This window comes from Humulus lupulus, chromosome 6 (genome assembly GCF_963169125.1).
Source record: "Humulus lupulus chromosome 6, drHumLupu1.1, whole genome shotgun sequence".
NCBI classification, from domain to species: Eukaryota; Viridiplantae; Streptophyta; class Magnoliopsida; order Rosales; family Cannabaceae; genus Humulus; species Humulus lupulus.
The window spans coordinates 165870237-165884977 of record NC_084798.1 but is presented as its reverse complement, the minus strand read 5'-3'; the positions used below and the strand labels follow the sequence as shown (position 1 = coordinate 165884977).

The 14741-nt window shown below is 39.0% G+C and overlaps 1 protein-coding gene across 2 annotated transcripts; it reads right to left on the bottom strand.

Moving 5' to 3' along the window:
• Positions 1–3999: 3999 nt before the first annotated feature.
• On the bottom strand, positions 4000–6588 carry LOC133782689 (chaperone protein dnaJ 49-like). Of its 2 annotated transcripts, none has more exons than XM_062222043.1 (3): positions 6381–6588; positions 5062–6206; positions 4000–4365 (listed from the first exon to the last, which is right to left on the bottom strand). In XM_062222043.1, the coding sequence occupies exon 2, from the start codon at positions 6171–6173 to the stop codon at positions 5073–5075; it is 1101 nt and encodes a 366-aa protein (XP_062078027.1). In that variant the 5' UTR covers positions 6174–6206; positions 6381–6588; the 3' UTR covers positions 4000–4365; positions 5062–5072. The 2 variants fall into 2 exon arrangements, with proteins under 2 accessions (XP_062078027.1, XP_062078026.1); XM_062222042.1 differs by having other exon boundaries at positions 5062–6234; positions 6381–6578.
• Positions 6589–14741: the final 8153 nt, after the last annotated feature.

Below are 14741 nucleotides of genomic sequence, written 5' to 3'. Positions count from 1 at the left end.
ATAACAACAATCGGGCATATATCGGACTATTATCGATCCATTATCGTACTTAAAGGGTGTATAGATTCAAAATAATAATCGGGCAACAATCGGGTAGCTATCGAACCTTTATGACCATCGGGTAACCAAAACTATCGGGCAACCATCGGGTTGCCATCGGACCTTCATCCCTAACATTGAAACTCAACAACTATCGTGCCCGATCGGGCCTCTATCGGACACTATCGGACATTTAGAAAAAAACTCAAGGAACCCAAAAAAAACGCAGATTTTCACAGAACACGATTTTCATCCAAAAAACAACAAAAAATACCAACAAACTACAGATCCAACAACTAAACAGCATTCTAAATCATAAAAACAACCAACAACAACAAGAATCAAAGAAAATCACTTACCCATGTGTATCTTTCTTGCAAGATTTTAGAGAGGAAATGTATGAGATTTTGTTATGAGAGGGGTATTTTTGGTATTAAATGAAAGATGAGCATTTGTATCATATGGTGGTTAACTTTGGTTCAAATTTTAATTATTAAGCTAATGTAAGCATGATTTATCAAATTTCCCATAAAAAATATCCTATGCTATATACACATGACTATTTATGTCATTATTCCCCTTGTTTCTAAAAATATTCCTAACATAATTTGTCTTTTACTATTCTCTATATTTCTCACATTTTCTCCTCCCCCATGGCCGACACCTCCATCACCAGCCACTCACCTCCATTATTTTATTAGTTTTTCCCTCTATCTCTCTTTTCCCCTCCATTTCCCCCTCCTCATTTCTTTTCTTTCTTAAGTTATCCATGGATACTAAAAAAAATATCCATGATAGTTTTTTATGATTTTGAACTCAAACTTACTAAAAGTTCAATTAAGACACCAATATATGCATTTCAAACAGATTTTGGTATGATTTTTTGGTTCTTTTGGAATTTTTCTCACAATTTTTTAGATATGAAACATAAAAATTTACAGAAAACACGATATCCCTCGATGTACCTCGATGCCTGGCTTGATGGGCCCTTAAAAATCATGATTTTCATGAAGAAAAAAAATCATCTGTCTCGACACACCTCGATAGAACTCGATGCAATTCATAGAAAGTGCATAACTTTTCACTCAGGTGTCCATTTGAGGTGATTTTTTTTAATTTGGGTAGTTTTTTTGAGATCTACACGTCTGAGATATGTACACAAACATTTGGGAAGTTGAAAGCTTGAAAAAACCCCAAAGTCCAAAACAATACCCCTATATTTTCAAAGTTGAGTATGTTTTTAAACTTTGAACCTCTCAAATGTGTGTACACATCTCAAACGTGTAGATCACAAAAAAAATACCCTATTAATAAAATCACCTCAAATAGACACCTGAGTGAAAAGTTATGCACTTTTTATGAATTGCATCGAGTTCCAATGATGTGTGTCGAGGTGGTATCGAGGTGTGTCATGGCAGATAGTTTTTTTTCATGAAAATCATGATATACATCTATATACCTCGATGTACACCAATGCCCAGCTCGATGAGCCCTTAAAAATCATGATTTTCATGAAAAAAAATCATCTCCCTCAACACACCTCGATTCCACCTCAACACACATCGATGCAATTCATAGAAAGTGCATAACTTTTCACTCCGGTGTCTGTTTGAGGTGATTTTTTTTAATTTGCGTATTTTTTTTGTGATCTATACGTCTGAGATATGTACACACACATTTGGGAAGTTGAAGTTTGAAAGCACTCCAAAGTTCAAAACAATACCCCTATATTTTCAAAGTTTGGTATGTTTTTATACTTTGAACTTCTCAATGGTGCGCGTACATATCTCAGACGTGTAGATCACAAAAATATACCCAAATTAAAAAAAAAATCACCTCAAACGGACACCCGAGTGAAAAATTATGCACTTTCTATGAATTGCGTTGAGCTCCATCGAAGTGTGTCGAGGTGACATCGAGATGTGTCGAGGAAGATGATTTTTTTTTCATGATTTTTAAGGGCCTATTGAGCTGGGCATCGAGATACATCGAGATATATCGTGTTTTCTACAAATTTTTATGTTTTAGATCTAAAAAGTTGTGAAAAAAACCAAAAAAATCATGCACATATCTGTTCGAAATGCATATATTGGTTTCTTAATTGAACTTTTAGTAAGTTTAAGTTCAAAATCATCAAAAACTACCATGGATATTTTTTTTTTAGTCTCCGTGTACTTTAATAGAGAAGAAGAAAGATAGAAGAAAAAAACGTAGAAAGATGCCAAAGTTGTGGACGTTTTTTTCAAAGAAATTTGGTGGTGATGATGGTTTGGTTGTGACTGTCATGGCTCTCCAAAGATTCAAATGGTGAACCAAGAGAGAGAGGGAGAAGAGAGAGAGGACAGATGGAGACTAAAAAAAAATGAAAGGAGTATATTTGGAAACAAAACAAATAATAGCATTATTTTGTAATGTTAATATAGAGTGACATTTTTTTGGATATATGAACCCACAAAATGGATAAATACCCAAAATTCCCTATTAATAACTATATTATCTCGATTATCTTGATATTATCAATTTTTAGGGTTTTTTTTTTTCAGCTGCAGTCATTATTCTTTACACTTTGTAATATTTAGGTCTCAAAAGTTGATTTTGTATCAGTTAGGTCCCTAATCTTTTCAAAACGTATCATTTAGGTCCTTAAATGCTATTTTTATTTCTTTTTTCTTTCAAAATACATAAATAAAATATAAAAAAAAATGGTGAATCAATCTTATAAAAAATTGGACCACTTAATTTATGACAATACCAAACATGACATTGAAAAAAATATATTTTCAAGACATTTAAAAAAATATTTTATAGTTTTATAAATTAAATTAATTTTTCATTACAAACATTCTGTAAATTTTTAATATTAATAACTGAACTATTACGAGATTATCAATATTTATAATGTACATATTTATTTTTTATTTTAAAATTTTTTTCTATAATGCATCTTATAACTAATCATATATATATATATACATATATGCACATAAATAACTTTATATACACTATTATTAAGTTTTAAAAAAATGTATGAAATAAAAAATTATAAACATAATAAAAATTGATAATATCAAGATAATTGAGATAATATAATTATTAATATTAATTATAAAACAACAATGGGTAAGAATGTTTTTTTAATAAAACATTAATTTAATTTATAAACATATTAAATATTTTTAAAAATACCACAATTTCATTTTCTTATGTCATATTTTAAGAATGATTCACTATTTATTTTATATTTTTTTATGTATTTTAAAAGAAAAAAGAAACAAAAATAACATTTAAAGACCTAAATGGTACAATTTGAAAATGTTAGGGACCAAACTCATATTAAATCAACTTTTAAGACCTAAGTGTTACAAAATATATATATAAAAAAAAGTTTATTATGCTTATGCTTTTTTATTTCATATAAAATTATTTATGTGTGTATATATATATGATTAGTTATAAATTGCTTAATACAAAAAATTTACAAAATAAATATGTACATCATAAATATTGATAATCTCATAATAGTTAAAATATAAATAAAAATTCTTTTAATGAAAAATTAATTTAATTTATAAAACTATTAAATATTTTTAAAAATGTCATGAAAATATTTTATATATATTTTGATAGTTATGTTTGGTATTGCTTTTTTATATTTTATTTATGTATTTTGAAAGAAATAATAAATAAAAATAACATATGATATGATTTAAAAATGTTTGACACATACAAAATCAACTTTCGACCTAAGTGTGGGAATGCAGCTAGAAAAAACCCTAATAAATTTAGTAAAAATTTGTTTTCATACTTTTACTATCGTTAGAAACATTAACATTGCACCTACCAAGCTGTAGTTAGTTTACCACGAAACCAACTGGAGCTCTCAATCCATACATTACAAACTTCGAACAAATGAAGTATATTTCATGAAACAACAAATGAAATTGAGGCTAAAACTACAAATTGTAGCCAACAGAACCTGTACTCCATTATAGATTTTTAAGTACTTAATGAAATCATGATTATTGAATACATGTATAGCAGCACGCATTAGCTAAAATGCTAAATCATAATTTTACACAAAAATTGAGGTTCCATACGTAAGAGGCAAGAATAGATGATGAGACAGAAGATACGGTCAAGTTTTGACAAATCTAGCTACTATACGTTCCTTAGCTTAGATAATGAAAAAGAAACAAAGGAAACAAAAAAAGACCACTAGTATTACATTTCTTCTCTAATGGGAACCCCCATATGCTTTCCTTGTGTACTCTTCAGAATAGGAAAAGAAATACTGAAGAACTTTCAGTCTTTAACCAAACAGGCAATCTGCAAGAGACAACAAAATACTACTCTGAACACAACATTTACTCATTTAAAGATAACTGAAACGATAATGAGAAGAATCACACTGTAAAAGTTTCACAAAGGCTTACCTAAGATTCAAAACTAACAAGGTAAGATTAAACAAACTGCTATGTGAGAATAGATGCATATGACACTCAAAGTGAAACTTTTGCTTAAGTATGACCTTCCAAGTATGGTTGGCTACATAAAAAGAAGGGGAAATGTAGAGAAAAAAAAAAATATTCCTCCTATACGTGTGTATTTAAATAAAAATTCACAGTAAACAAACTAAGAATGAAAAAAATAACCATTGCTTCAAAACAAAACCTCATCCTCAACGCAGCAATGCTAAGTGAATCTTTCTAATCAAACCTACAATCTTAAACTAGTAACAATTCAACAAACAAGTTATATACCTAAATCACACGATAAAATTAACTTCAGAAAATATATTTAACAGAACCTTTTAATGTCTGGAAGAAAAAAAAAACAAAGAGCAAAAGGTAATAGAAAGTAACAAGAAATGTTTTACAATCAGTATTGCCGTGTTCATATTATCTGTTGAGACTGAGAGAAAGAGCAAAATCACTTATTAATTGCTTTACTAAAATTCTCCTATTGCAAGCAGAACTTTACATCAATCATTTAGAAATGAAAATAAAACAGTAATAATATGACCTTCATTGAAGTCAGTTAGCCTGTGTCTCAAACCGCTGCAACATGTCACAGTGCGGTGTTTCACGAATAAAGCCCCACTGACGACGCTGAATTTCAAGCCGACAATTCTGAGCAAGAATACCAAAGTAGTCTCTCTCAACCTGGTGCTCAAAAGAAGCACGTTCCCGGCTGTCTAAAGGATAATCCTGCTCGAACTTCGTCGACTTAACATAATAATTGACACCCTTTTCGGTAGTGAACTTGTACTCGTAAGGATAAGATCGAGAGAGAGAATAGATTGGCTCAGAAGATGGCAAAAAATTCAGAACAAGAATAAGCAGAACTGGCAGAATCTGAATCAGTGCACGAACATTGAACCCACCGGAACCATTGTGATCTGGTTGTTGCCTATGCCCCATTCCAGTTCCAAAACTAAACCCACGAAACTGCGTCGCCGGAGCCATTCCACCAAAGAAAAAGTTCCTGAAAATCTCCTCTGCGTCAACATCAGCATCATAGAAGCCATTGAACCCATGAGCAGCATGTCTTGTCGTTCGTCGCTCATAAACGGGCTCATCAGATCCAACAAGGTCGTACTTTCTCCTACTCTCTTCACTGCTAAGACATTGAAAAGCTTTAGATACAGACTTGAAAGCTTCTTCAGCACCTGGTGCCTTGTTCTTATCAGGATGAACCTTCAATGAGAGCTTTCTATAAGCCTTTCGAACATCCTCAACGCTACAACTCTTCTCCACCCCCAAAATCTCATAGTAATCCTTCTTCTTCTTAATCTCTCTCACTATCGCTATCTGCTCAGGTGTATGAGCGGCCGCAGCCGATGAGGGAGATGAGGATGACCCAGTGGATGGGACCCTCTGACGAAGAGAGGGTTGATCGGACGGTTTAGAAGAAGTTGAATCAGACGGACCATTAGACGATGCATCCGCATCAGACGGCGATCGTTCGCCACCGGAATCCTTCTTAACCGCCGATAAGAGATCATCAACAGATAAAGTTGGATCGAGACGCTGAGCTTTCGTAAAGAATTTCCGGGCACGATTACGATCGTCAACTTCCATGGCTTCTTTCCCAATTCTTAAGCATTTCAAAGCGTCTTCTTTGTTCCCATCCATCTCCCCCCCCAAAAAAAATGAAAAGCCCTAGAGCTGTAGGGCAAAAGGAGATGGAAAACCACTGTAATTTAAGAGTAAAGCTAAATCAAAATTTTGATCCAAGAAATCGAAAAAAAAATGAGTACTTTCTAATAAAAAAAAATTCTAAAAACGTTGGATTTATCGATTGAGAATTCGATGATAATTTGGGCGAAAATCTAAACTTACGGCTGAGTTCGATCCGATGGAGATGAGTAGTGGTAAGATTTCGCCTGAAAATATAAAATTTGATTGATCAAATTAGGGTTTCATTTTTTGGGGTAATTTGGGGATGAAGACGGGATTGTGGGTGGTTTCGAAGTTCTATAGTTTGAGTTGTAACAGTTTTTCGTTTTTTATAATTTTTTTACTAGATGAGTTAATCTGGGCTTTCTACCTTTATTTTTAAGATCGTGTTTGGTTGGTGGAGTTTGTAACGTCGACTAATGCTGTTTCCTTTGTTCATTTTAGTTGCAGGACAAACAGATTTTCCAAAATTAAACTAAGTAAATAATTTTTTTTTGACAAAACTAAGTAAATAAAATTATATCTAAGAAATAGGATAAATAAATGAAAAACTCAGCTAATTGATACAAAAGTCAACCAGGATGAGAAGCATAGAAAATTATATATTAAAAAATAACTAAGAGAGAAATAAATAACTCTGAATTCAATAGTCAAATTTAAAAGAAATATGTTTATAGGATAATTCTATGGTACGGTAAATTATTTAGAATTTTCTGAAAATTTGCAAGATACTCTAAATAACTACAATATACATGGTCATAAAAAAAAATCGCGCCGAAAACTGTTCAAAGGTTGAGAATACAAAAAAGCCATACGGTAGGGCTCTTTTTGAAGGCTGTTGAATGATATACCATACCACAAAATTTATAAAATTATTACTAAAAATATATATATATATTATGCTAACAAAATTATATACTACCATTAAAATGTATATACCATAATATAAAGTCATATACTACCATTATGTATAATAAGATAGAAACTCAATATCATAAAAAAATGATATACTGTACCACAAAAATCATATACACTAATTGAAAAATAATATACTAACAACCAATAAATAACTTAAAAAATCAATATAACTTCAAAATAAAAACTAATTAAACAAAACTAATATACATATACCACTATATTAAAGTCATACGCTCCTAAATAAATACAAAAATTTATAAAAAATGACAATTTAAGTAATCAATAATGTAAAATAGTCATTTCTCTACAATTTAAAAAATAAAGACATTAACTTCTTGATGTTATTGTTTTACGTCATTTACTATAATTTTTCAAAGAATTCTTAAAAATCTTAGGAGTAGGAGATATTTATCCTAATTTTGGTTATTTGATTTGATTTGATTATGACAAAATTTTAGGGTTATTTATTTATTTTATTTTTTGACAAAAGGGCTTTTTTTTAACATCTTGCTATTTATATTTTAGAATGATTCTATTTCTGACCCGTGAATAATTTTTTGAGCGATTTTTTTTATGATCGTGTATATTGTATTTATTTAGAGCATCCTACAAATTTTTAGAAAATTCTGAATAATTTACAGTGCTGAAAACTAGGTTCAAACATGCTATTTTCCACCCGCATAAAAAAATTAGTCATGCGTGCAACAACCTGTTTTTAAACTAGTTTTCGGTACTGTAAATTATTCGAAATTTTCTGAAAATTTGCGAGATGCTCTAAATAACAACAATATACACGGTCATAAAAAAAATCGTGTTGAAAACTGTTCACAGGTTAATAACAAAAACAAACTCTACCGGTAGGACTCTTTTTGAAGTCACTACTGTACGCCCTGATTTTCCCACGTGCTATTAGCGAGCTGAGATACGGCCTAAACTGTATCAGCCACGTGGACATCCCCCACACACCGGAGCTGCCATCGAAGGATCCTACCTCCTTAGCTCGAGGTAACCTAAGGGTTCGCCAAGATTACTTAAGGACCGAGTCTGGACTCTGAAGGCCACAGGTCGAGGGAAGCATCCAGCTCGTGGTTCGAGCTAGAGTTTGTTATACTCAGATTTCGAGCCATAGTAAATATGATCTCGAAAGCTGAGTTCGCAACAAATGGTCTCGTGAGGATTAGAGTGATCTAGGATTGTAAGTCGAGCCTGCAAAGTATGATGTATGATCTCGAATGCGGTGATCTCGAAATGACCTCCATCTCGAAAGGTAGCTCCGAGAACACCTTCATCTTCGGGAACTTCGGAGCATGGTTCTTGAGCTCGATATCCCATCTCGGAAGAAACGTTAGCTCGGGAGATGTCAGTGGCTCGCACAATGACATGAGACCAGAAACGCTGGAGCCTTGAAGATACGCTATAACCACCTTGAATATCTACAAGTATTATAACTATGAGATGTAGCCCTCATTAATTGATGTAAATCCCCAAGAATTGTGGGATATTATTTAATACAGTTATACGCCCCCTGATCTTTGGGGGACGTTTCCTTTTATATCTGATTATTGGCATTTAAAGCCATTTATTTTTATTCACAAAAGAGTAACTACCCAAAATATGTGGGATAGTATTCTGCATCCTTCTCTATAAATAGAGAAGTCATGCACCATTGTAAAGGACCGAAATTCTGATCCTTGAGAGAAAACTCTGTAGAATTCATGCTAAAGAATTGTTCAGAGATAATCTTGAGGTTAATAACAGAGACTCGTGGACTAGGCAGATTTAACTGCTGAACCACGTAAAAAACCGTGTGTTTGATTCGTTTGTTTCTTTTGGCCATTGTCTTTAATTGTTTACGTGCTCTCTTCTTTTATCTGTTGACGAAAAACGACGTCAACAGTTTGGTGCTTTCATTGAGAGCCTCAAGCATCCATCCCTGAGAGATTCATGGCTGCAAACAATCAGAACACTCCTGAAGAAAATTACCCAAGGCGTCCTGGAAAACAGCCAATGGAGAACCCGGACGCTGATGAAAGGAGTGGGTCCTCTGATTCCCGGGGACCACCTCCACAACCAAGGGATGAGGACATGTACTATAACCCTGAGCGTTATGTCCCTATTGTAGAATTGGAGAATCGGCAGCTGAAACAGCTGTTGGCAGAAGCCAACAAACGTAATGAGGAGTTGACTAGGATAGCCGCAGAGGCGCAGGTGGCTCAGCCCCCGCCTCCACGCGAAGACCAAGTCCCTCCTCCAAGGGACGTGCACGTTCCTCCCCGGAGGCCCCGTGGACGTCCACGAAAAAATGCTGCCACAAGGAGGCCAGCACAACCTCCAGCACCAACAGAGCCATCTGCTCCTTCTAGGCCTCAGAGGAGCACCCGAGCTCGGGTCCCGCCTAATCCACCTGTGGAAGTGCCTGCAGGAACTGAGAACAACCGAGCTCCTGCCGAGGCTCGGACTCAGGTTCTTGGTAGTGCACCGAACGCAACTGGCCCATCTAGGGCAAATTCTGGACCCTCCAGGCCGAGGCAAGGACGACAACCACCATCACCTATACGGTTCCCTCCGTCTCCCATAAGATATCCTTCACCTCCCCGCAGAAACGCTCAACTTGGTCGAGATCAGGATCAAGGGCGTACAGGGGAAAGACAAGGAAACAGAGAGACGTTCCAGGGGCGGAGAGGCGCGCCATCTGAGAGGAGTCAGACGTCCCGATCTCGCACTGCGGAGACAAGGCGACGTAGAAAGGATCCACCACGAAATGACCGATCAATGAGTTTCACCAGTGATGAGTCCAGAGAAACTAGGTCCGTCAGTAAACACGACCGGGGTCGTAAAAATACTGGAAATCACAAGAGCCATCCTGACCTGCGAAATCATCTGAATTAGAGCAGGGGGAAAGGAGATCAGACAAATCCGGATCTAAGGAATCATCTGAACGGGCATAGAGATCCCTCACGGAGATGCGAGCCTGGGATCGCGATTAATGACTATCAATTCCAGACACCCCCTAAGGACCCAGTCCAAGAAAGGATTGATCAGCTCGAAAAAGCCTTTAGGCTTTTGAAGAATGAGCGAGGGAGTGGTCGATACGAGGACTCTGATGAGGAGCTCGAGCCGTTTGCTCCCAATATTTCTAACACTCAGTTTCCTCAAGGGTTCCGGATTCCTCACGTCCCAGCGTTTGAAGGAAAAACCGACCCATGTAGCCACCTGAGTACATTCAACACTATTATGAGAGCCAGTAACGTAGGTTACGAGCTCAAATGCATGTTGTTTCCGACATCATTGGCCGGACCTGCCAAGAGTTGGTTCGAGAAGTACAAGAGACATTCTATAACTTCGTGGGATCAATTGTCTAGAGACTTCAAGAAGCAGTTCCGGGCTATGATGGGAGTCAGACCCGAAGCATCCACTTTGACTAACGTCCGACAACAACCGGGCGAAACACTGAAAGCTACCTGACAAGATTTAATCTAGAGGTCGCCCGAGCTCGAGACGTGGATGACAGTGGGCACTTGATGGCCATCCGAGCTGGTGTGTTACCTGGAAGTGCCCTTTGGGATGACATGCAAGGGAAACCGGTGAGGTCAATAACCGAGTTTAACAAGCGGGCGCAGAGATTTGTCAATGTAGAGGAGGCGAGATCAACGCTAAAAGCAACCTCGCAAACCGAAACTACAACGATAAACATTAACTCCGCCTCAACCTCGGCTGACCCAGCGGCTTCACAGCCTACCTCAGAGAATCCCTCTAAGAGGAAAAAGAGCGAGGGAAATAACCCCGAGGCTGAAGGAGGAAAGAAAAAGAAAGGAGAAAGGTATTACTCCGTATATAAAGTACACACCGAGCTCAACGAGTCTCGGGAAAATATATACCTGGCTAATGAAAACCAGGTCCCCTTCAAGCGTCCGGACCCAATGAGGAATCAAAAGTCCAAGAGGGATTCCAGCAAGTATTGCCGGTTTCATAGAGACACCGGACACACAACTGATGAGTGCCGACAGCTGAAGGACGAGATCGAAGGGTTGATCTCGAGAGGTTATTTCCGGCAGTATGTCAAAAACCAGAGTACTGGACAGACTACTGCAAGCCAGAGAGTAGCCGCACTTCCGGCAGCACAGAATAATAACTCCCGATCTCGGGAAGAAGACAGGCCTCCGCCGATAGATGGAGAGGACGTAATAACCATCTCGGGAGGTCCTCATCTCGCAGGAGGGGGTAGAAATGCTCAAAAGCGATATGTGAATGAGCTGAAGACAGGGGACGGGTCTCCTTATGAACCCGAACCAAGGGCACCAAAAAGCCAAAGGGTTGAAACTCAGCCTATAACCTTCACCGAAGAAGATGCCTCCCATGTCCAGTTCCCTCATCATGATCCACTTGTCATCACCCTGCAGCTTGCCAACAAAAGAGTGCGCCGAGTTCTCATAGACAATGGGAGCTCAGTTAACATTCTCTATAAAGCAACACTAGAAAAAATGGGACTCTCCCTTCGCGACCTGAAGGCTTGTGCAACCACGTTGTACGGCTTTTCTAGAGAAGGAACCGCCTGTATGGGGTCCATCGAACTCCCTGTGACCTTGGGAGACTATCCAGTCTCGGTGACCAAGATGATGGAGTTCGTGGTAGTAGAGTTACCATCTGCCTACAATGTATTGCTCGGGAGACCCGCCCTGGTCGGGCTGGGGGCAGTTTCATCTGTAAGGCATCTAGCCCTTAAGTTCCCAACTCCGAGCGGAGTCGGAACATTGAAAGGAGATCAATTGGCAGGAAGGGAGTGCTACAACATTTCCTTGAGGGGAAAGAAACAAACGAGCGCTCAAGCACTCGTTGTCATACAGAATAAAGATGGGACAGTTTTAGAAATTGATGAGGAGATTGATCCGAGGATTGAGGAAAAGGTTGACCTCCAACCTTTGGAAGAGCTCGAAGAGGTTCAGCTCGAGGAAGCTGATCCCTCAAAGAAGGTGAAGGTCGGGAAACACCTCCAAGACGAATCAAAATAGCAATTAATTTGCTTTCTGAAGAAAAACCAGGATGTCTTCGCGTGGTCACACTCTGACATGGTGGGAATAAGCCCTAATGTAGCGAGCCACACATTGAATATAGACAAAAGCTTTCCCCCGAAGCAGCAAAAGCGAAGGCAGCTGGATGAAGACAGAAAGAAAGCACTAAAGGAGGAGGTGGACAGGCTGAAATCAAATAATTTCATAAGGGACGCTTTTTACCCGGACTGGGTGGCCAATCCAGTGTTGGTCCCGAAGCCCAATGGGACGTGGAGAACGTGTATTGACTACTCGGACCTCAACAAGGCTTGCCCGAAAGATTGTTTTCCCCTGCCGAGAATTGACCAGCTCGTAGACGCCACGGCGGGGCATGGTCTGATGTCGTTCATGGATGCCTATTCTGGATATAACCAGATTCCCATGCATGCCCCCGACCAAGAGCATACGAGCTTCATCACAGATAAAGGGCTCTACTGCTACAATGTCATGCCATTCGGACTCAAGAATGCCGGAGCCACGTACCAGCGGCTCGTAAACATGATGTTCTCAGAGCAAATAGGGAACAACATGGAAGTTTATGTTGACGACATGCTTGTAAAGTCTCAACTTAACAAGAACCATGTTGATGACCTCGAAGAGTGCTTTGGCGTGCTCAGAAGATACAACATGAAGTTGAATCCTCAGAAGTGCACTTTTGGGGTGTCTTCAGGAAAATTTCTGGGTTTCATTGTCAATTCTCGTGGGATCGAGGCTAATCCCGACAAAATAAAGGCCCTGATCGATATGCCTTCGCCTCGGAAACATAAAGATGTTCAAAGCTTGACCGGCAGGATGGCAGCTTTGAGCAGGTTCATCTCGAAGTCAACGGACCGCGGTCTCCCATTCTTCAACTTATTAAAAGGAAGTAAGAAGTTCGAATGGACAGATGAGTGCGAGCTAGCCTTTCAGGAGCTCAAAAAGCACTTAGCCGAACCGCCCATCCTATCGAAGCCTGAGACGGGGGAAATACTGTTCCTATACCTCTCAACTACCGAACACGCGATAAGCGCGGTGCTCGTACGAGAAGAAGAGAAATTACAGAAACCCGTCTACTATGTCAGTAAAAGATTATTGGGGGCAGAATCAAGATATCCACTGATGGAGAAGCTCGCCCTCAGTCTAATCCACTCATCTCGCAAGCTCCGCCCTTACTTTCAGGCACATCCTATCCATGTACTGACAGATCAACCATTAAGGCAAGTCTTGTCTAAACCAGAGGCGTCTGGTCGACTCCTAAAGTGGGCTGTTGAGCTCGGACAATTCGAGATCACCTACCATCCGAGAACGACCGTTAAGGCACAAGCGTTGGCGGATTTCATAGTGGAGTGCACCGGTATAGCCGACGACGAGGTAACAACCACGGCCCACGAGCTGTGGAAACTTTACGTCGACGGGTCATCAAATGAAAATGGAGCGGGGGCAGGAGTTATTCTGATCACCCCTGCAGGGAGCAAATTTCACTCTGCGTTAAGGTTCGGCTTTAAAGCATCTAATAATGAAGCTGAGTACGAGGCTTTACTTGCGGGACTACGAATAGCAAAAGAGCTCAAGGCCAAAGCTATACATTGCTACAGCGACTCCCAGCTCGTGGTTAATCAAATCTTGGGAGAGTACCAGGCTCGTGGTACAAAAATGGCAGCTTATCTGGAGAAGGAAAAGTCCGCATTAGAGTTTTTTGAGTTTTATGCAATCGAACAGGTTCCCCGAGAACAAAACTCAAATGCAGATGCCTTAGCTCGGCTCGCCACCTCCGTCGAAAATGAGGAGCTGAATGTTGTACCCGTAGAACACCTGTCAGCACCCAGCATTACTGAGCCTGACGAGGAAGATGTGTGTATGATCGAGACAGAGCCGACCTGGATGAGCCCGATAGTTGAGTACCTCGAAAATGGAATTCTTCCAAAAGATTGAAATCAGGCTCGGAAACTAATGTATCAACTTCCTCGTTACACCATCCTGGACGGAAGGCTATACAGAAGAGGGTATTCCATGCCATTGCTCAGATGTGTAACTCCTCCCGAGGCAAAGAAGATTATTGAAGAAATTCATGAAGGGTTCTGCGGAGACCATACCGGGGGGCATAGCCTGTCCAAGAAGGTTATACGCCAAGGATATTTCTGGCCAACCATTAAAACGGACTCTTTCGAGTACGTGAAAAAGTGCGACAAATGCCAGAGATTCGCCACGATACCCCGAGCTCCACCTTCCGAACTAACCATGTTGACATCCCCATGGCCTTTTGCGGTGTGGGGCATCGACCTCATAGACTCGCTCCCAACTGGCAAAGGAGGAGTAAAGTATGCTGTGGTCGCGGTTGATTACTTCACAAAATGGACGGAGGCTGAACCATTGGCGACCATAACTTCGAAGAAGATCCTAGATTTCGTGGTAAAGAACATCGTATGCCGATATGGAGTGCCAAGAAAGATTGTGTCTGACAACGGAACCCAGTTTGATTGCGACTTATTTACCAACTTTTGTAACAAGAACGGTATAATAAAGAGCTTTTCGTCAGTGGCTCACCCTCAGGCGAATGGTCAGGTCGAAGCCGTTAATA

Excerpts from the sequence above, each read along its gene's own strand:
- LOC133782689 (XM_062222043.1), bottom strand. The coding sequence starts at position 6,173 with ATGGATGGGAACAAAGAAGACGCTTTGAAATGCTTAAGAATTGGGAAA.